The sequence below is a fragment of the Colossoma macropomum genome, unplaced genomic scaffold (genome assembly GCF_904425465.1).
Source record: "Colossoma macropomum unplaced genomic scaffold, Colossoma_macropomum, whole genome shotgun sequence".
Classification (NCBI taxonomy): domain Eukaryota; kingdom Metazoa; phylum Chordata; class Actinopteri; order Characiformes; family Serrasalmidae; genus Colossoma; species Colossoma macropomum.
In genome coordinates, this window is record NW_023494810.1 from 30,741,827 (window position 1) to 30,763,452 (window position 21,626).

General features: G+C 42.0%; 1 protein-coding gene across 2 annotated transcripts in view; it reads left to right on the forward strand.

Moving 5' to 3' along the window:
- The window catches only part of sema3fb (sema domain, immunoglobulin domain (Ig), short basic domain, secreted, (semaphorin) 3Fb), a 101,087-nt gene extending 79,695 nt beyond the window's left edge, over window positions 1-21,392 (forward strand). For both annotated transcript variants that reach the window (XM_036559443.1, XM_036559444.1), the window contains 12 exons: window positions 1,693-1,812; window positions 2,013-2,152; window positions 6,416-6,530; window positions 9,561-9,630; window positions 10,123-10,267; window positions 10,745-10,967; window positions 15,840-15,928; window positions 16,545-16,586; window positions 17,839-17,996; window positions 18,568-18,635; window positions 19,073-19,206; window positions 20,247-21,392. In XM_036559443.1, coding sequence (XP_036415336.1) covers window positions 1,693-1,812; window positions 2,013-2,152; window positions 6,416-6,530; window positions 9,561-9,630; window positions 10,123-10,267; window positions 10,745-10,967; window positions 15,840-15,928; window positions 16,545-16,586; window positions 17,839-17,996; window positions 18,568-18,635; window positions 19,073-19,206; window positions 20,247-20,678 — 1,736 coding nt within the window. In that variant the 3' untranslated portion in view covers window positions 20,679-21,392. The remainder of the gene's footprint in view (window positions 1-1,692; window positions 1,813-2,012; window positions 2,153-6,415; window positions 6,531-9,560; window positions 9,631-10,122; window positions 10,268-10,744; window positions 10,968-15,839; window positions 15,929-16,544; window positions 16,587-17,838; window positions 17,997-18,567; window positions 18,636-19,072; window positions 19,207-20,246) is intronic.
- The last annotated feature ends 234 nt before the right edge of the window (window positions 21,393-21,626 follow it).

Genomic DNA, 21,626 nt, shown 5'->3' on the forward strand with positions numbered 1-21,626 from the left:
TACTTACTCTCATTTGTCATTAGCATGCTAGCATTTTTTGGTGAAATGTTAGTTTAGTAAACTATAAAAGAGTTTTACCACCCAGTCAACAGCGCAAACATGCCAGTCTAAGCCAAGTGTAGATGGAGGACGTTGCAAAGCTCCAAAACAACAAGACAAATTAGTGCATATGAGCAATCAAAGCCAAGCAAACGAGTTAGCTTGCTAGATTTAATAGAGTCGTCTGCAGTTAGAATTTTAGCACCACCTCATATGTTAGAGTTGTTTGATGGAAACTCTGTCTGAGTCTGACAGTTTGGCGCTTCGCGGTTTCCGTTCAGAATCAACAGCTGTAATCCGCGATCGGAAGAACAGCATCCGTGCCAAAGAGATGGCACCCAGAACGCTCACGGCGAGCATCTGTCCACGCACTTCCTTAACAAACACTGCGAGTTAACCCGGTTTCACCCTCGCTGCACAGACGCAAGCGTGGAGGGGGAGCATGTCTGGGATTCCTGTGAGATAGAGTTAATCTTTGGAGCCTGGAAGGCAGCTTCTTGGCTATGTCTTCGGCAAGCCCCCCACCCCACCCCACCCCCAACACACCCTCACCCTCTCTACTACCTACTGCAGTTCACGCACATTCAGAAGCTTCAAAAATGCATCATGACATTTTGCTATAAAAATGGTGATTTAACTGCAGTGAATTATGATACATTATAATTCATTTTCAATAAAGTATGAACTTAGAATAAAATTTGGCTTGTTTCAAGTGGAAGAAAACTTGTAACGGGACATTATGATCATTTGTAATGCTCTTATTAACCCTTATCAAGCCAATAGTTGCTAATTAACTGGATGCTCATTACTACTTTATTAGGAACTAAGCTGAAACATTTTCAAGAGCACTTTTATTTGTGTATTTTACACCATAATCTGATAAACATAAAGTGAGACACATAAAGTGATAAATCTGGAAAAAAAAGTTTTCTTTGGGGACTATTTTTCTATGTAGTGACCTGAATGTGCATCTCTGCCCTGAATATGTTTTTAAAAATGTTTTAGGCAAAAAGCTTCTGAAAACTATCAGTGTCTCACACTTGAGGCAGCACATTCAGAACTGTTCAGACGTCTGGTTCCTATCACCACCTCTGTGAACAATTCTGACTCTGTACATTTCCCTAGAACAGAGCATTTCACAACAAACTACTCTGAATGACTTTATTTACATTTTAACAAGTTAATTATGCAGAAATTCAGAAAAATTGGTGGATTTTCCCTTTAATAAGAGCACTACAAAGGCATTATAATGCACCTAAATACTGGGGGCATTACCGAAACACTGCACCACTGTGTAAAAAATTCAGTGCATTTATTTTTAAAAATAATTCTGAACTAAATGGAAATAATTGAATCAAACTGGTGAATTCTGAGATTACATGATCTCTTGAATCATTGTCTACAACAGTAATCAAACTGAATCACCCTGAAGGCACACACATACATGCACATAAAAAATGTGGTCAGTGGTTCTGGAAAAGCCTCGTGAAGGTCATGAGTCCTTGGACGGGGGGGGTGGTGGTGGCCGGGTTGTGGGGGGACAGCCAAAGGAAGACAGCCCACCTGCTTTATGCCAGTGAGTGTGGCTGGCATCATATCACAGAGATAGCAAACATGACTCAACTTACAAATCTCTCTCTCTCTCTCTCTCAGATGGAGAACTCTATGCGGGCGTCTACATCGACTTCATGGGAACGGACTCTGCCATTTTCCGAACGCTGGGGAAAAACACGGCCATGCGCACGGACCAGTATAACTCCAGATGGCTGAACGGTACAGCAAACGTCGTTCCAGTCCAGCGCTAATGACTGTAGGCTGGTGCATTTAGCCTCGTGCAAAATGTACTGTTGCATAGTTTTGTGTGCAAATGAGTCAGCGTAGAGGTAAAGTCATGAATTCACTTCCTCCCTCCCTCCCTCTCTCTCTCTCTCTCTCTGTCTCTGTCTCTCTCTCTGTCTCTCGCTCTCATCTAGATCCCACGTTTGTCCACGTGCACCTCATCCCAGACAGCGCCGAGAAGAATGACGACAAGCTCTACTTTTTCTTTCGGGAAAAGTCGTTGGAAATGGGCCAGAGTCCCAAATCGGAGTCCCGTATTGGGCGGATCTGCTTGGTGAGTCAGGGCGGCTGATATAGTAAAAACATACGCCATGCATGAAACATGTTAGGGCTGCACAGTATAGACATAAAATGCAGTGTTCAGTGAAGCTGCTTGATATCGCAGTGATATGAGAAATGATAAATGATTATTATTAAAATAGTGACTGCAAGTAGCAGAAAATGCAAAATTACATCCGCAGCTTTCACTATTGTGCAAAATATAAATGATGAAATACTAAAAGCTTCTTATGTCAGAACTGCAAGCACATTTTTTGTGAGGCTGATCATGGACACACAGTGTCACTGATGTGAAGAACTGCTCTTATGAAGAATCAAAAGCTCTTGGAGAGCTAACGGTGCCCTCTTGTGGAGAATCTGTAGCCTGTGAAATGTGAGTTCCATGAGGAGCTTCAGTCTAGAACAGTCTGGATTCCCTGCACTGCTTTTTCTGTTCGTGTTTGCACTCAGGCAATGAAAACAAATAAATATGTCATTTTTACTTTACATATAGGACTATTAAAACAAATCAATATCTATATTTAATGTCCTTAAAAAGCTCCTTATGGTGATGCACATTTGTTGTCACAGCAGCCATTACAGCTTCATTTGTATATGCATTTTGGGCACTGAGAGTGAGAATACTAATCACATTTAAAGCAGTTTTACAGGCTAGTTGTTCAGGACAGAGTGATTTTTGAGCTGTGCATGCGTGTAGTTTGTTGCTGACTGTGTAGCTGAATGGTTAAATCACGATAGGAAAGCAGGTTCAAGCCCAGCACGAGGAAGCGCTTATTGGGCTTCTAATCGCCTCAAAATCGTTGGCAATGCACATGTAAGAAAATTTGATCTGTAATGTGTTTTTTGTAATGTGATAAAAAATAAAATTTATGGAGCAGTCCTTAAAAAATAGTATTATAATGTTCACTAATCTCTAAAAGACTTGGATGGTCTCTGACATGCTGTTTTCTATAAAAATGAACAAACGTGCTACTTGTTAGCTGCTTTAGCCTCATAGCTCCAGTTGGAGCTAAAGAAGTGAAGTTCTAACTCTAGACACAAAACATGTCAGATTGATCGGCTACACTTGAGGTAATCGAAACCAACCAAAACTGTTGCTTTAAAGAGATTCTTAAAGTTAGAAGGGAACGTTCCACTCTGTCCTTCTCTGAGCTGCGGCTTTGCTGTTTACTTGCCACCGAAGTGCCGAAATCCGCAGATATCTGACCTTCCTTTGCACAATGGTTCTCTCTGTCCATCCGAATCCTGACCCTAAGACCTTCTGACCTCTCAGGTTAGCTACCCTAAACCTGTCGACATACCACAGAGTGCGGATTGGATAGTAGGAACATGTCAGATTTCAGCCCACCGACGGAAACGTCAGTTATTACGGGTGTTTTTCTGTAGTTTTTGATGTACATAAAAAAAAAAAACTATCAAATTCAAATAATAAAAAAAATCTCCTTTTCTACTTACAAACACAAATGTGGTCTGGATTGAATGTTTACAATCTGTACTCTCCACACTGTTTCTCCTCTTGTAACATTGAGTGATGAGTTGGAAACAATTGACATTAAAATACAGGATGCTTCTATTATCGTTAGTGATATCTGTGACTTCTAAAGGCTAATGTATTGCCGCTGGAGCAGGTGGTCCCAAAAGCAGCGCTAAAGTGCAGCTTCCTAATGAAAGTGGAGCCAGAGCGTGGGGGCTAATTGAGCAGAGCAGTAAAAACAAACAGTGGGAAAGCGGAAAACAGTACACTGAGGCGTGGTGCGCAGCCAAGGGCCCAGTTTACTCACCCTGAAAGCCCCGTGTTTATCTACAGGATTATAGTTTCAGTGTGTATAATAACACAAATGTGAATGCGTTTGTGTGGGTGCGTTTGTATGCGTATGCGAACTTAGATTTACGCAACTCTTGTTTATGAGTGTGGGTTCAGTCAGTGACCACCCCGGAAAACACACACTCTCCGACATCCGTTCTGCCCTGGGTCATGTTCCTATTCACTGAACTCCCGAAGCAAAACATACGGCTAAATAAAAGTGTCACATTTCTTATACCTTCAGATAAAATTGCACCGTTGTTGTTAAGTGTCAGATATTTTTAAAAATTTACAGAAAAATATAGCGCCTTTTGTTGTATTTTTCTGTCATTTTTAAAAAATATCTGAGCTACAATATCTGAGCTACATTAGCCTCAACGATCCCGTGCAAAACTAAGCAACTTGTGTCAGGATTGTAATCAGCAGAGATGTTTTTCAGCTGAATATGATGGTAGATTTGAGTTCTGAGCCGTTGCGTCAGCATAAACAAGCAGCATGGCTTAAAACCGGCATCATGTTTTCAGTAGGTAATGCTAGCTAACCTGCTGATGCTAGTTAGGTGCTACTTTTGTTCTTCTAGCTAATAATTGCAGCTGGCTATTCTGTCATACCAGTGCTGGTTTATGAGGAGCCTGGCCTCTTCCCGTTTCCCCCCGTTATATCAAAAACAGGCCTGCACAACAGCAGAGGGCGCCCACGAGCGAGTCCTCAGTGAATGGGGTGAATGTAGCTAAACAGCTAAATATGAAAAGTTAAATAGTTTCTAATCACTGAACCAGAACTTTCCTTTCATTTTAGACAGTAGAAGGATGTATTTCACTAAAAAAAGCAAAGAAATCTCACCTGTATGTTTCCTTTTTTCTACAGCAAACAGGTTTTGGGCAGCAGGACATTAGCATCACTGCTACTGAGTGCTGATTGGTTAGCATTACTGCTACTGAGTGCTGATTGGTTAGCATTAGTGCTACTGAGTGCTGATTGGTTAGCATTACTGCTACCGAGTGCTGATTGCTTAGCATTAGTGCTACTGAGTGCTGATTGGTTAGCATTACTGCTACCGAGTGCTGATTGGTTAGCATTACTGCGTATGTACACTATGATACCCCTCACATTTCTTCCTTCTTGCTAACAAAGCTGCATTTCGCTGCTGTCGGACCAAAACCTTTGTTTTTCAGTTTTTGACATAATTTGAAAGTCCCTGTTGTCCTTTACATTGTGTGTAAATGTAATGATGAATGGACCAAACAAACGGCCCAAAATTACTTGGGAAAAAAATTCTAGCTTCCATTGACTTACATTAAAAGTAAAGTATGTTTTTTCCTTCTCCTGTAAAGTTGTCATTTTGGAGAGAGAAGGTTTTGGCCTGACAGCAGCGATTCGCTACGTCCCTCACAGAACTTCTGTAAGTGCTCACAAAAACGTTCAGGCTGTTTTGCAGTCCAGTGTGAAGCTCACAGTCCTGCACGTCCAGCGGTTAAGATGAAATACGTCCTCAGAGGGAGATTATCAGTCAGGATTTGTGTGTGTTTGTGGGGTAATTATGACAGTGACAGCCCTCAGAGTTCAACACCTCAGACTTAGGAAAGAGAATTAATGACAGCGATACAGAAAACACTGCTAAATCATCCTCTCTCTGTCTCTCTCTCTCTGTCTCTCTCTCTGTCTCTCTCTCTCTCTGTGTCTCTCTCTCTCTCTCTCTCTCTCTCTCTGTCTCTCTGTCTCTCTGTCTCTCTCTCTCTCTCTCTCTCTCTGTCTCTGTCTCTCTCTCTGTCTCTCTCTCTCTCTCTCTCTCTCTCTCTCTCTCTCTGTCTCAGATGTATGTTATTCTGAGTGAATCAGACGGTGTGTTTAGCACTGTGTCTCATTCACAGCTAACTACTCTTCCCCCGTTTGTCTTTCCCTCAGAGCCGGAGGGCTTTATTTACCGTTTTATGCGGCGGCCGAAAAGTGACACGTATGACTTCATCTGACCGTGTTTAGTTTCAGCAGAGATTGATACAGACCGTCTAAACTCATACTGCGTGTGGCGAAACGTCCTGACTCTCTGAAGTGCTTTTTACAGAAGTTCAGTGTTTCATTTTTTAAAATGTCTTTTTTGGTTTTCCGTTTCTTTTTGGTTCCTGAGTTTAAAGATTAGGCTCAATCTCCATTTTTGTCGTTTTTCAGTTTTTGACATAATTTGAAAATGCCTGTTGTTCTTTACATTGTGTGTAAATGTAATGATGAATGGACCAAAAGAAACGGCCCAAATTTACTTGGAAAAAAGTCTGGTTCCATTGACTTACATTAAAAGTAAAGTATGGTTTTTCATTTTGGAGATATGAGATTTGTTCCGACATCAGCGATATATGTACACGCTCCTGTGTGTGATGTTCCTCCTGCCGTCTAATAACAGAGCTCTGCGTGTGTGTGCGTGTGCGTGTGCGTGTGCGTGTGCGTGTGTGTGTGTTTCAGAATGATGATGGGGGTCACTGCTGTCTGGTGAATAAGTGGAGCACGTTCCTCAAAGCCCGTCTGATCTGCTCTGTCCCAGGGGCTGATGGGATAGAAACACACTTCGATGAGCTCCGTAAGTCTGAACTCTCACTCTCTTTCTCACACTATCTTTCTTTCTCCTTTCTCTCTTTCTCACACTTTCTTTTTCCTTCATCTCTACCGCTCTTAATTTCCTATATTCTCTCTTGCTGTTTTTCTTTCCTTTTTTTCTTTTCCTCTCTTGTCTCTGTCTCTCTCTCTCCCTGTCACTGTTCTCTATTTCTCTCTTTTTCTCTCTCTTTCTCTCTCTCTCTCTCTCTCTCTCTCTCTCTCTCGCTTTCTCCGTCTCTCTCTCTTTCTCTGTCTGTGTGTCTCTCTCTTCCCCTGTCTCTCACTGTTCTCTCTCTGACCCCCCCTCTCTCTCTCTCTCTCTCTCTCTCTCTCTCTGTTCAAGTTTCTGGTTGGAGTTTATAGCTGTAACTCAGAGCTGATTAGATTTTACACTCAGAGCTTATAAACTATAACACACACGCAGAGGGTTTAGGTGTGTGTGTGTGGGTGTGTGTGTGTGTGTGTGTGTGTGTGTGTTAATGAGGCTGTAAAGCTGCAGAGTGGGCTGCACAGCTCTGCTAATGAACACACTCTCTCTGCGTTCACAGTGAGTGGAGTTATTATTCCAGGTGTTCAGTGTTTCAGTCTGTCAGCTTCATCACGCTGGACTGCAGGAGTTTATAACAGAGTAATAACTCTTACAGTTCACTCCTATTTTCAGGCATTAACACAGATAACTAATGGGCACACACACAGATATCACTGAGGGGAGGAGATTAGATAGAGAGCTGTAGGAGGTGGGCTCTGTCACACCTCTCTGTCCTCTCACACACTGAGTGTGTATATTATGTGGTATGTTTTATTTGTCACTTTTCAGCCACAGATGAATGTCAGAGTGAGATTTTATGATGCCGTTTAATGCTGGTGTTTTTGTAACGTGTCCAGCTGCCACAGTCACTGCAGCCACACCTCGTATTAAACCACTGAAAGCGTTTATAAATATTACAGTGCGTTATTTAAAGGCTGTCTGGCGCGTATGAATGTGTATGAATGTGTATGAATGTGTATGAATGTGGATGAATGTGTATGAATGTGTATGAATGTGTATGAATGTGTATGAATGTGGATGAATGTGGATGAATGGAGCTGTCGGTGCTGGTTGGCTCAGCGCTGTATGACTTAAGATCAGTTCATTTGGGGTTTCGCCACACTTTGACTGTTACAGACGTCACTAACAGCACTCAGAGTCAGACTCTACCTGAGAGCCATACTGATAAACTCTCACTTTCTGTCTCTCTCTCTCTCTCTCTCTCTTTCTCATTTCCTCTCTCTCTTTTGTCTCTCTGCTCTGCCCCTCTTTTCTCTCTCTCTTTCTCTCCCTCTCTCTCTCTCTCTCTCTCTCTCTCTTTCTATCTCACACACACACGCACATTCTCTTTTTCTCTTTTTTCTGTATTTCTTTCTCTTTCTCACTCTTTCTCTGCTCTGCTCCTCTCTTTTTTCTTTCTCTTTTTCTCTTTCTCCCTCTCTCTCTTTCACTCCTTCTTCTTTTCTCTTTATCTCTTTCTCATTCCCTCTCTCTCTTTTCTCGTCTCTGCTCTGCCCCCTTTGTCTTTCTTTCTTTCTTTCTTTCTTTCTTTCTCTTTTCTTTCTTTCTTTCTTTCTTTTTCTTTTTCTTTCTTTCTTTTTCTTTCTTTCTTTCTTTCTTTCTTTCTTTCTTTCTTTCTCCTCTCTCTATCTCTCTCGTTCTTCTTTTCTCTTTTTTCTATATTTCTTTCTCTTTCTTACTTTTTTGTCTCTGCTCTGCTCCTCTCTTTTCTTTCTTTTTCCTCTTTCTCCCTCTCTCTCTTTCACACCTTCTTTTCTCTTTCTCTCTTTCAGTCTTCTCTTTTCTGCCCCTCTTTGTCTTTTTGTCCTTTTTCCCTTCTTTCTTTCTTTCTTTCTCTCTCTCTCTCTCTCTCTCTCTCTCTCTCTCTTTCTCTGTCTCTGTCTCTCTCTCTCTCTCTCTCTCTCTGATCAGATGCGATGAGTGTACTGACAGTCTGTTAATCACTCTCAGGTGTTCTGCATGTGTTTCATCTGAAAATATCTTTATGATCTGCTGTACAGATGAGCTCTTTAATCTCCAGGCTTCTTTTGGTCTGTAGTCATTTTTGAGGGAGTGTGTGGTGCAAAATGAAATTTTCCCATTTCCCCCTCTTAAACCAATATTTTATTTTATTTTTATTTTTTTCTTTATTGACATTTTTATTTGAGTTAAACAAGTGTATGTTATAAAAAATAAAATGTATATGTTTTTATACACCATAATTACTGTTTTTTTAATGTTTATAGTAATTACATAAACTCATATATAATAATTATTAAATAACAATTGTATGGTAAGTGGTTCCAGACTTTTAAATGATGTTGTATGTTTGTGTCTGTGTACAGTGCTGTACGAAAATCAGAGATTCATTTAATATCCAGTCAGAACAGCCATTAGGTACAAGTTATTCATTTCTCAGTACTCACTTTCAGTTCCTCAAAGAATCTGCAGACACACCTCCAAAGTTCAGTCTTAGAAGCTGGTTGATCATTTTCTGAAGTAATCGAACACATTCAGTGATGTTGAGGTCTGGACTCTGGGGTGGTCAGTCCATTGTTCAGCTTCTTTGTTTGATGTGTCCGTCTCCTTTTCTCAGTGAGGTTCTTCTTGACAGCTACACATCCTTTCAGACCCACAGCGCTGAGTCGTCTTCTCACAGTGGAAGGATGGACAGAAACACCTGTGGATGTTTTCAGATCTGAAAGCAGCTTGATTTTCTCCTCTCTCTCAAAGATGAGAGCTTTAAGTGCTGTATATCTGATGGGGGCAGTTTTGGTGTCTACCAGGTCTTCCAGGTGGTCGTTTGGAGCCCCATTTTCTCTGTAGATTTCAATCATCTTGTATCTAATCTCCTGAGAAATATGAAAAATGAATAACTTGTACTTAATGACCGTTTTGACTGGAAATTAAGTAAATGAAGGGCAGCACCTGACTTTCCTTAGTCCAGCCATTCCGCTGAAGTGCCTGTGTTTGTGTGTGTTTTAGGAGACGTGTACATACAGCCCACGCAGGACACCAAGAACCCGGTCATCTACGGGGTCTTTTCCGTCTCTGGGTGAGTGTGTAGCTGCTCGGAGAAAGTGCTCCTCCATCTGCAGACGCCTCTTTTCATGTATAATCACTCCAGGCTTTACTGACCGTCATCAGAGCCATTCATATGTCATCATCTGACATGTATATTTCTGCAGTATGTGCTGCCCACATGACTACAAAGCCTTAAACAGGAAGTACTCCCCCTCACTTCCCCTGCAGGGGCGCTCTGGCTTTGCTCATGCAGCTGTTTGATGGAAAGCCATCAGTCAGTAGCTGTATTAGCCTTTAGAGCCTCTCTCAGGGAGAAACTCCATATCGTTCACCTCCCACCATACAGAATATACACAGAACACAGAGAAGGTAGCTTCACTATAGCCGTCATTTAGAGAACCACATGAATTTACACTGACAGCTCGTCAGGAAGGCTCCACGTCCACCGAGTTGTGGAGTGATTTTAGTCCAGTATGAATCTGCAGTGTTTGTAACCTGATGTTTTTCTGCGTATCTGTTACAGGTCAGTGTTTAAAGGGTCAGCGGTTTGCGTGTACTCCATGGCGGACATTCGGATGGTGTTTAACGGGCCGTTTTCTCACAAAGAGGGACCCAACTACCAGTGGGTGGCCTACACAGGCAAAATCCCATACCCTCGACCAGGAACGGTAAGAAACCCAGCGATCACTCAGGAAGGAGACTTCTGGTCAAAACTAGCACAAAGCTGACATGACCAGAAACTCATTAGACATAGAAAACATCTATTAATCATAATAGGCACAGAAATCCAATTCATAGTCTGTATTTGGTAGATATTTGTGGTATCGTCCTCTTATAGGCCTAAGAGAGAGTATAGACTCAGTTGCCTAGTTGCCAGTTTATTGGAAACATCTACCTTGCAGCTACATTCACTGGTCATTTTATCAGAAACACACAAGCCTTTCATGACAACATGCATAAACCGACATAAACATTTATAATGCTTATTTATAACAGCATCAGCTGCTTTTTTCAGCAATTTGTGTATTGAATGTGCACTGAAAAGGTCTTTCCAGTGAGGTTTCTACCCTAAATCTGTACCTAGAAGACCAGTATAGGACCGCAGTGGTGGAACCCATTCTAACATTCTTACTGTTCCTCTTAAGTGTCCTGGAGGAACCTTCACCCCCAACATGAAGTCCACGAAGGACTACCCTGACGAGGTCATTAACTTCATGCGCAACCACCCCACCATGTACAACGCTGTTTACCCCGTGCACAAGCGGCCCCTTGTGGTCAGGACAAACGTGGATTATGAGTTCACAACCATCACTGTAGACCAGGTGACGGCTGCCGACGGCAACTACGAGGTGCTCTTCCTGGGCACAGGTGAGTGTGTGTTATTTCCTATAGACACACCTGCCTATAAGAGGTGGAACTGAACTGGACTGACAAGGGCAGGAGATTCACATAGTGCAGTTTGTATTACGGCCACTGCAGTTTGCCTCATAACAAAGCTTTAATGTGACACGATAAAGACTGACTGAATTTAGATTTGTTCAGTCTTCTGAGTGACTCGATTCCTTAAATAAGTTTTTCCAGGTGAACAGTTCGTATTTGGGCCTTTACATAACCGAATTTTTTAAAACAGAACAGTAAAATAAAAGCCTGGAGGCGAGACGGGGTGTGTGGAGTCAATACAACTTATTAAATATCATTTCAGTGGATTATGGTACAGTTATGTTCCCTGACTAAAGGTACTGAGATGTACCCTTGAGGGGACCACCCCAGTGACAAGAGGGGAACTGCCCCAGTGACAGTTTAGCACCTAGTTTTCCTGAGACTGTGTTGTTCAGCTCTAGTTTGGAAGGAATTTTTAGAAAATTGAATTAATTAATAGTGATTTTTATCAACGTTTCTGCATAATTAAAAAACTGAGATGTTAGTGGTTCAGTGTAGAAACTCCAACTCTGATTTCTTTACAGTGGTGGTGATAGGAACCAGGGGTCATGATGTCTAGAAATATAGACATTTTATTTACTATCCAGAACCACCAGTGAACCGACACGTGTCCTCTGAGTTTTTACATTGTTAATGATAAAATAGTGATGAATTTGAGTTTTCTTTCTCCTGCAAGTAATCATTTTGTGTAATGGCATTCGGGGGTGGAGGTTAGGGATCCAGCCTTGTGACCAGAAGGTTGCTGGTTCAATCCCCTGAGCTGACAGTACATGACTGAAGTGCCCTTGATCAAGGCACCTAACCCCCAACTGCTTCCTGGGCGCTGCGGATAGGGCTGCCCACCGCTCCGGGCAAGAGTGCTCACTGCCCCCTGTGTGTGTGCATTCACTAGTGTGTATGTGGTGTTTCACTGCACAGATGGGTTAAATGCAGAGGTGAAATTTCCCCTGTTGTGGGATTAATAAGGGTCATTTGATCTAATCTAATAACTTTCGAGAGGGAGCTTTTACAAGCATTAACCTCTTCGTCTGGTTCCTGTCACCCCCACTGTGAACAATTCTGACTCTGTTATTTTCTCTAGAATGGAGCATTTCGCACCAAACCACTCTGAATGACTTTACATCTTAATGATTGAATAAAGCCCACATTTTGTAAAAATCAGTAGAAATACCCTCTAAAGTTTGTCCATCAGGAGAGAAGATGGCGCTGCTGAGCAGGACAAGGGTCTCTGATAATTATCCAACCAGCAATCACTCATATTTCCAACAAGAAAACCAGCCTTTTGCTTCCAGCAGAGCTTTTAAAAAATACGCAAGGCTTTTTTGGCTCTGAGGTACAGCGCCCTCTGCTGGACAGAAGAATCCACTTTAAAGACTATGCAGTCCTCATTAAAACGTCAGTCCCTGTTTATTTGACTTCGCCTGCTCCCTTTTTAAGTCTGACGCTCCTCCACGGGTTGAGTGATTTTTGGTAAGTGACTGTGGCCTCACCTCTCTGTGCACTCTGAGCCGTTACAGGCCGCCGCACCGCCGCTCTGTGGACTCTCCGTCTTCTCTGACCCGAGGCTGTTTCACCCTCTCTGCCTCTACTGTACGGCACCACAGTGTTTATCACAGGGCTGAAATGCTCGTTTAGAAACGTATGTTAAGCCTCTGTTCATCATTCATTCTGAGTTAAAAGCTTTGAAGGCTGTAAGTTCAGGGCAGTGGAGTTCGAGAACGAGGATCCGTCAAACAAACCGTACAGCTGGTGCCGCTAAGCTCCCTCATCTCTCTCTCTACCCCCCCCCCTCCTTTTTAGTATCACTCATTCTCTACCTCCATACCTTAAAAGCATGGATGACCTCATACAGGTTATTTTTCTTTGTTGTTGAAGTGAGTTAAAATAGAAAAGGGGAATTCCACCAAAGTTTTAAAATTTCTGCACAGGTAAATCATTAAGCTGTAAACAGTCATTCAAAGTGGTTTGATGTGAAATGGCTCATTGCAGAGAAAGTTACAGCACAGATATAGACATTTTATTCTCTTTCCACAACCACCAGTGAACCTACACGCGAGTTTTCACATGTAATGATGGAGCGGAAAATCCATATACAAGTTTTCTTTGCGGATTGTTTTGCCTCACAACGCCCTGCGTTTACATTCCACACAGTCAATGCTTGGAACTTTTTTTGCGCAGATTAATCACAACATCAGTTGTCATGCAAACAAAAGCATATTTAAATTTGAATGTTCTGATGTTTGCTATTCCACTTAGCAGCCAAAATTTAGCACAATTAGTTTTGATGAGCATATTATTATTAAATGTCATCATATAATTATATTTACATACATTTAGGTTATACAGTTAATCTAAAAAATATATATATATACACTTTGTTTATGCTGATCAAAAATATGTACATATATTTTAGGGTTTTTTATATGTATGTGTGTTTTTATATATATATATATATATATATATATATATATATATATATATATATATATATATATATATATTGTATGTAGAAAGTTATTAATCTTGCTCAAATATTTTAAATGATTTAGCAAAAAGGAAAACTGTCTTGGGCTGAGCCCTGTTCTCCCTGCTCTGATATTATGTTTAAAATGCTGATTGTGGGCTATTTTTCATAAGTTTAATCATGTTTTGATCAAATAATTTTCTGAAAACCATTATATCAATCTGGTAACCCTGATTCTGTGTTCCCAAACTGCATTTCTCAGCCATCAGGCACGCTCCCATCCCAGCATGCCGTGCTCCTGGGCGGGGCTGCTCTAAATACCTGAGCGCGGTACGGCAGACGCTGAAAGATGAACGACGTATGAAAAACCTGTAAAAACAGAGCAGACAAAAGGAGGATTTAGCAGGACAGGACTTTAAATGGTGGATGTGCGAGGTGGAGAAGTGAGAGGAGAGAGAGCGCGAGAGAGACACACACACACACACAAAAAGAGAGAGCCCTTGTTAAAGCCCTGCTCGAGAGGATATCAGCTTAATCTGACCTCAGAGCGGCCGGGCCTTTCAGATGTGGCTTTTACAAGGCGGTCAGGTACACGGACAAAAGAAACACAGATGAAAGGGAAGATAATATCGAGTAAAAGCCGTCTGAGAGTGGGGTTACCCTCAGGGTCCTGCCTCCCTGCTAGATTAGTGTGTTATATTACAGTAGAGAAGCCGTGTGGAACTGAACAGCTCCCAGTAAACTCAGCCGCTCTGTTTCAGAGGAACCCAGACTAGAACCACTTCTGTTTTTGGGCTCATTCACTAAAATAAAGCTTCATCTGTTTCACGGTTTCTCTTTAACCCTTGTGTGGTGTTCAGGTCTGTGGGACCCATTTTCAATGTTTACCAAAGAAAAAATGATGTGATTTATTATTATTTCAACCTCAGATTCCTTGGCCTTTGATCATTTTCAGTGAAGAGCATGTAAAACTAGGAACATGCCTCTCCTGAAGGAAACGCAGAACGGTCGCGCAGCTTAAATGGTTCCCACTTAATGCTCGGTTGCTAGGTGGCTGCTGTGGTATCCAAGGTGGTTGCTAAGGTGTTGCTAGGTGGTTGCTAAGGTAGCACAGGTGGTTGCTATGGTGTTGCTAGGGGTTTGGTATTGTATCCCAGGTGGTTGCTAGGCTGTTGCTATGGTATCCTAATTGGTTACTAGGGGACTGCTAGGTGGTTGTTATGGTATCCAAGGTGGTTGCTAAGGTGTTGCTAGGTGGTTGCTAAGGTAGCACAGGTGGTTGCTATGGTGTTGCTAGGGGTTTGGTATTATATCCCAGGTGGTTGCTAGGCAGTTGCTGTGGCGTACCAGGTGGTTGCTAAGGTGTTTCTAGGCAGTTGCTATGGTATCACAGGTAGTTGCTAAGGTGTTGTTAGGTGGTTGCCATGGTATCTGAAGTGGTTGCTAAGGTGTTGCTAAGCTGTTGCTATGGTATCCTAGGTGGTTGTTATGGTGTCCAAGGTGGTTGCTAAGGTGTTGCCAGGTGGTTGCTATGGTATCCCAGGTGGTTGCTAGGGGACTGCTAGGTGGTTGTTATGGTGTCCAAGGTGGTTACTAAGGTGTTGCTAGGTGGTTGCTAAGGTAGCACAGGTGGTTGCTACGGTGCTGCTAGGGGTTTGGTATTGTATCCCCAGTGGTTGCTAGGCAGTTGCTATGGTGTACCAGGTGGTTGCTAAGGTGTTTCTAGGTCGTTGCTATGGTATCACAGGTAGTTGCTAAGGTGTTGTTAGGTGGCTGCCATGGTATCTGAGGTGGTTGCTACAGTGTTGCTAGGTGTTTGCTATGGTATCCCAGGTGGTTGCTAGGGGACTGCTAGGTGGTTGTTATGGAATCCCAGGCAGTTGCTAAGGTGTTGCTGGGCAGTTGCTATGGTAACCCGTGCGGCTGCTAAATTGTTGCAGTTTCTGTGGTATATAAGGTGTTTCTTAAGTTGTTCATAAGGAGTTGCTAAGTGTTAGCTACATGTTGTTAAAAATGAATGGGAGTCTATGAGAGGAACGAGGGATGAAAAAACAACACATAGAGGAGTGCGGGTCAGTGTGGCTGTGGATTAGGGCTTGGGGATCTGCCCTGAGTGAGTACATGTACTTTGGTGGCTGTTGAGAAAAAGACAGATTAGAGCCTTGTCAGGGGGCCAGAATGAATGGGAGTCTATGGGAAGAACGAGGGATGAAAAAACGACACAGTGTGGCTGTGAATTCACTGTTATCTGTAAACATGGACTGACAGACTGATGTTCAGAGTGAATGAGCTGCTGTACGACTGTAGGAGTTAATACAAGCTGTGCTGCCCTGCAGATAAAGGGACGGTGCAGAAGGTCATCGTCCTGCCCAGAGACGACCTGCAGACGGAGGAGCTGGTCTTAGAGGAGGTTGAGGTCTTCAAGGTCGGCTCATCTTTTCTTTCTTTCTTCTTTCTTTCTTTCTTTCTTACTTTCACCTTTATTGTTTTTTTCTTATTCTTTTTTATTTTTCTTCTTACTTTCTGTTGTATTTCTTTCTTTCTTTCTTTCTTTCTTTCTTTCTTTCTTTCAATATCTAGCTCATTTTCTATATCTGTGCTTTTTTCCTTTATTTAATTTTCTTTCTTTCTTTTCTACTTTTTCATTTTCTTCTGTTTTCATTCTCTTTTTCTTTAATTCTTTCATTCTATGTATATTTGGCATTTCTTGCCTTTCTTTCTTTCTTTCTTTCTTTCTTTCTTTTTTCTTTCTTTCTTTCGTTCTTTCTTTCTTTCTTTCTTTCTTTCTTTCTTTCTTTCTTTCCATTTACATTTCTGCATTAGGCTCTGATCCATTATTGAATCACAGTTAACACTTCATTAATGTCACAGTGGTGGGTGAATGAGTTTTAACCAACTGGTGTAGTTTCTGTTCTCTGTCTGTCGTTTCTCTCTATTCTTCTTTGTTTTTTGTCTCTTTTCTTTTGTTTCTTATGTATCTATTATGTATGTGCAGAATGTTTGAATCTCTCTCTCTCTCGCTCTCTCTCTCTCTCTCTCAGGTGCCGACTCCTATAACAACTATGAAGATTTCGTCTAAAAGGGTAAGAATAAGAATCTGATACTCGCTCTGCCTCAAACATCAGCTCCTAAACCTTCATCTGCTTCAGTAAAATAACGGTTAAAGACTCTAAACTGTGTGTGAGTGAAGCTGTGGGTGGTTCAGCTGGTCGTCAGTTTGCTGTTAAAACTTTCTCACGTGTTAATCGAGTCTGTTTTTGCCAGAAGTGATGTGTGTGTGATGGATTTGAAGTGACAGATCTGTAAAAAACAAACAAATAAATAAAAATCACTAGCGTGTACGGTGGTGCGCTTCCCGCTGTGCTGTGGTGGGAAAAGGAATTTCAGTGTGTTTGCATTTTGTTTGAATTTATAGCCTAAAATCTGCCCAAATGATTCTTTATAATCAGAATCTCGTGTGGATCCTGCAGCGTAAACGCGCTATGAGCAGAACTCCTGCACCTCCGGGTGTTTTCTGAAAGTCGACTGTTTATTACAGCAAATATTACTCAGTTGCATCATATTTCATGCAGTGAAACAGAAAAATAAAGAAGCTTTTTGGCCTCGTGTTAGTAAACGAACAAAGGCGTGGATGGAAAAAAATAAGTGCTACATAATTTAATATCACAGAGTATCCAATATGGTTATCATGTAAAAGAGAGAGAGAGAAAGAAAAACTAATTATAATAAATAAATAACAAAAAACAATGTTAGTCATGTAAAAAAAAAAAGAAAATTCTAATAAATAAATAAATAAATATCCAATGTGGCTATCACATAAAAAAATGAAAAATAAAATTTTTTTATCAATATATAAATAAATATAAAAATATCTAATGTGGCTATCATGTAAATAAAGGAAAAAAATAAGAAACATTATAATCAGGAAATAAATAAAATTAAAAATATCCAATGTGGCTATCAGGTAAACAGTAAAATAATTTATAATAGATAAACAAAAATTAATAAAACAAAGAAAACAAAAATATCCATACAAAATCTTAAAAAGAAATAAAAAACAAAAAAAATGAATAAAAAATGAATTAATTACATTACATTAACAACTGATAGTATCTTATATTCATAGGATTAAATTTAAGTAAAAACGTGATCAGTAGATGATCATTCCACCGTCCTGAATCTGCAGTGCTACACTCAGGTGGTTGAATATGAACATAAAAAATATGAAGTGAACATTATTCTACTGTATGTATATATTCTACTGTATGTATATATTCTACTGTATGTATATATGGACATCCTCTGAGTGTTTTGTTCTCATGTTGTTGTTTACAGCAACAGCTGTACGTGGCGTCGGTGGTGGGCGTGACCCAGCTGGCCCTGCACAGGTGTGACGTGTACGGCGAGGCGTGTGCCGACTGCTGCCTGGCCCGGGACCCCTACTGCGCCTGGGACGGCAAGTCCTGCTCACGATACTCCGCCTCGCACAAGAGGTAAACACCAAAACACAACACAGTCCGATATAAACACTGAGCTCTCCGTACGGCACCCTGCACTGCTGGTACCGCCTGTGGGGGGAATTAAAGGAACCTTCATTTTGTGGTTCAGATCATGCCTTTAACATGGCGGTGGTAGTATGAGGGAAGACTGATTGAGGGAGGAGGAGGACTCTGAGAACATGGGCTGGAGTTCTGGGCAGCTTCTGCCTGTAGCCAGAAGACAATAGATAAAGAATTTTCAAACCATATAGCCCACCTGTCTGAGCCGGAGTGGGACTTTCAGACCAGGAGTTATATGATGCAGTCCAGCCCACCTTAAACTCTAACTGTATTTCTCCTGCCACACACACACACACACACACACACACACACACACACACACACAGCCACATAACTTTTTTCTAAAATCTGCAGTGAAGCTGTTTGTTATTCTAACATGTTATTGAAAGATTTCAAAGGCTGCTCTTTGTCCCACTCGAGATCAGAGACTTAAGTGGTCTTTGTCCCCCTCGAGGGCAGTTGAAAATAAATTTCTCTTATTTTGCGAATGTTGGCTGCCTTTTAGGCGTAGCCGGAGACAGGACGTCAAATACGGGAACCCCATACGGCAGTGTCGGGGGTACAACTCCAACGGTGAGTCCAACAGACACCGACACAGCAACGGTTACTGCACAGCAGCTTCTCAAACATACGGTCGTGTGTCAAATGACGTTTTGTTGGTTTTCAAAGTGAAAATAAGCTCCACTGCAGGAAACACACTTTAATACACATCACATTTTACTAAATTTAACATATTGGGGGGAAAAAAAACATAAAGTGTGGCCTGTGCAAAAGTAATGCCACATTTTTATGTTTTATTTTCTCCAAAATGGATGAATATAAATATTGTGCACTGCAATTTGCAGAAAATTTTAATATTTTTGGTTGTAACGACAACAAAACAGTTCATTTTGCACACGACTGAACCTGAACATCCTGTATCATGTTTCTTATTTAACTACTATGTTTGCGTCAAACTTTTTCTTTTTTTTTTTCCTCTATTTTCTGGAAACATCTTGGTCACATCACAGCCAATAAGAACACTCTGGAGACGGTGCAGTACGGGGTGGAGAGCAGCAGCACCTTCCTGGAGTGCCAGGCCAGATCTCCACACGCAGCTATTAAATGGCACCTGCACAGAGACAACAGTGACCGCAGGAGAGAGGTACACACACACACACACACACTCACACACACACACACACACACACACCCCAATGACGGGTGTTTTAAGAATGAACACGCTTTCCTTTATCAGTTTGCAGTAGTTCGCTGTATTAAAGCAGGTCCATTTAGAGAATATCAGGTGTGAGTATCAGTGACAGTAATAGTGACAGTGCTGCCGTGGGAATAAACCCCGCCCATTTTACCCTCTCACTGTGATGTCAGCGCTCATCAGCACTCAGACCTTTCAGGTGTTTAACCTCTCTATTAGTCTGTGTCTCTCTTTTTCTCTTTTTTTCTCTCATTCTCAATCACTCATTTCTCTCCCTCTCTCTCTCTCCCTCTCTCTCTCTCTCTCTCTCTCTCTATCTGTTATCTCAATAGATATTTTTACCTCTTGCTTCTCTCTTTCTTATTCTTTTTCTTTCTTGCTCACCTTTTCTTTCTAATTCTCTCTTAATGTCTCTGTCTCTCTTATATTCTCTCCTCTCTCACTCTCTCTAACACATTCTCTCTATATATATTTTTAACTTGCTCCCTTTTTAGATTCTTTCCCTCTTATTATCTCTCTATACTTTTCTCTCTTGCTTCTTTCTCTTTCTTATTCTCCTTTTTTCTCTCTTTTTTCTCTCTGTTTGTTTTTCTCTTTCTCTCTTATTCTCCTTTTTTTTCTCTCTCTCTGATTTTCTTTCTCTGTCTTTCTCTCTTTTTCTACCTCTTTTTTTCTCTTTCTGATTTTCTTTCTCTCTTTCTCTTTCTTATTCTCCATCTCTCTCTCTCTGATTTTCTTTCTCTTTCTTTTTCTCCCTCTTTTTTTCTCTCTGATTTTCTTTCTCTCTTTCTTTTTCTCCCTCTTTTTCTGTCTCTCTTTTTCTCTCTCTTTCAGTTTCTCTTGTTCTCTCTCTCTTATTCCATATTCTCTCTGTTTCTCATTCAGTTCTATTAAGCTTTACTGACATGACTGTAACTAATATTTAAAGATTTAAACAGTCTCTATTTGCTCTTTCTCTCTCTCTCTCTCTCTCTCTCTGTCTCTCTCAGGTCCGTTCGGACGGTCGAGTGCTGAAGACCGATCAGGGTCTGCTGCTTCGCTCACTGCAGCCGTCCGACTCGGGCACCTACGTTTGCACGGCGACAGAGAAGAACTTCAAACACACGCTGGTCAAGCTGCAGCTGGTGGTGCTGTCCAGCCAGGCGGTCAACAACGTCCTGGTGGAGACGGGGCGGCCTTCTCCGTCCAACCTGCAGGCCAGCGCGTGGACGCCCAGCACCGGGCAGTACAAGGACCTGCTGACCATCCTGAGCCAGCCGGAGATGGGCCTGATCAACCAGTACTGTCAGGACTACTGGCAGCTGGGAGACCAAACGAGCAGCAGCTTCAAACCCAAAGACCTCAAAGAGCTCAAAGAGCAGAAAAAGCCCCGCAACCGCCGGCATCACGGCGAGGAGGAGGAGGACGAGGAGGAGACATGAGGGGGCGTGGTGAACATGGGAAAGACTCGATAAAAACAGAAAAAAAAGAAAACCGACAAAAACTTCCGAACTTTTGCAAGACCGAAAAAAACAGACGTCTCCTTTTAACACATAAAGATATCATACACAGTATTTATTGTAGGTTGTAAATAGTAAAATCTGTGGATTTCTTTGTACTTAAATAGAGAACCGAAAAGACAGAACGCTCTTTGTGTATAGGGCAGATATTATTGTTATATCGTTTTTATTGTCATTACGAGATATAAAAGGAGAAAAAAAGAAAAGTTCCATTATTCGGGCATTGACAGCTGTTTGGACGACTGCCGTGTTTTGACGACTGTTGTTGATGCACAAGAGACTGGACGATGGAGCGGTTGTGGTGGAAGAGAGAAGGAGAAAAAGAATGGACTCACGGACTCGCACGAGAACCCACGGCCGAAGCCCAGTGTGTTGTGGTCGGTCTGCTACGGAGCAGCTCGTCATGGACTCCTGTACAGTCTTCCCATTTCGGACATCATCTTATATATATATATATGCACAAAACATCCATTATTGCACATTTTTGGCAGTTTGCAATATTAATCTCACGTGAACTGAAAGAAAGTTGGCTCAGTCACTGTTTCAAAGCCTGGAGGGGACTCAGCTCGGACCCCAGCATCGAGGGACTCAGCTCGGACCCCAGCGTCGAGGGACTCAGCTCGGACCCCAGCGTCGAGGGACTGAGCTCGGACCCCAGCGTCGAGGGACTGAGCTCGGACCCCAGTGTTGAGGGACTCAGCTCGGACCCCAGCGTCGAGGGACTCAGCTTGGACCCCAGCGTCGAGGGACTCAGCTCGGATCCCAGCGTCGAGGGTCTCAGCTCAGACCCCAGCTTTGAGGGGCTCAGCTAGGACCCCAGCCTCACTCCGGGTGGATTAGGTTCTTATTCACATCTCAGTGAGGTTCTGA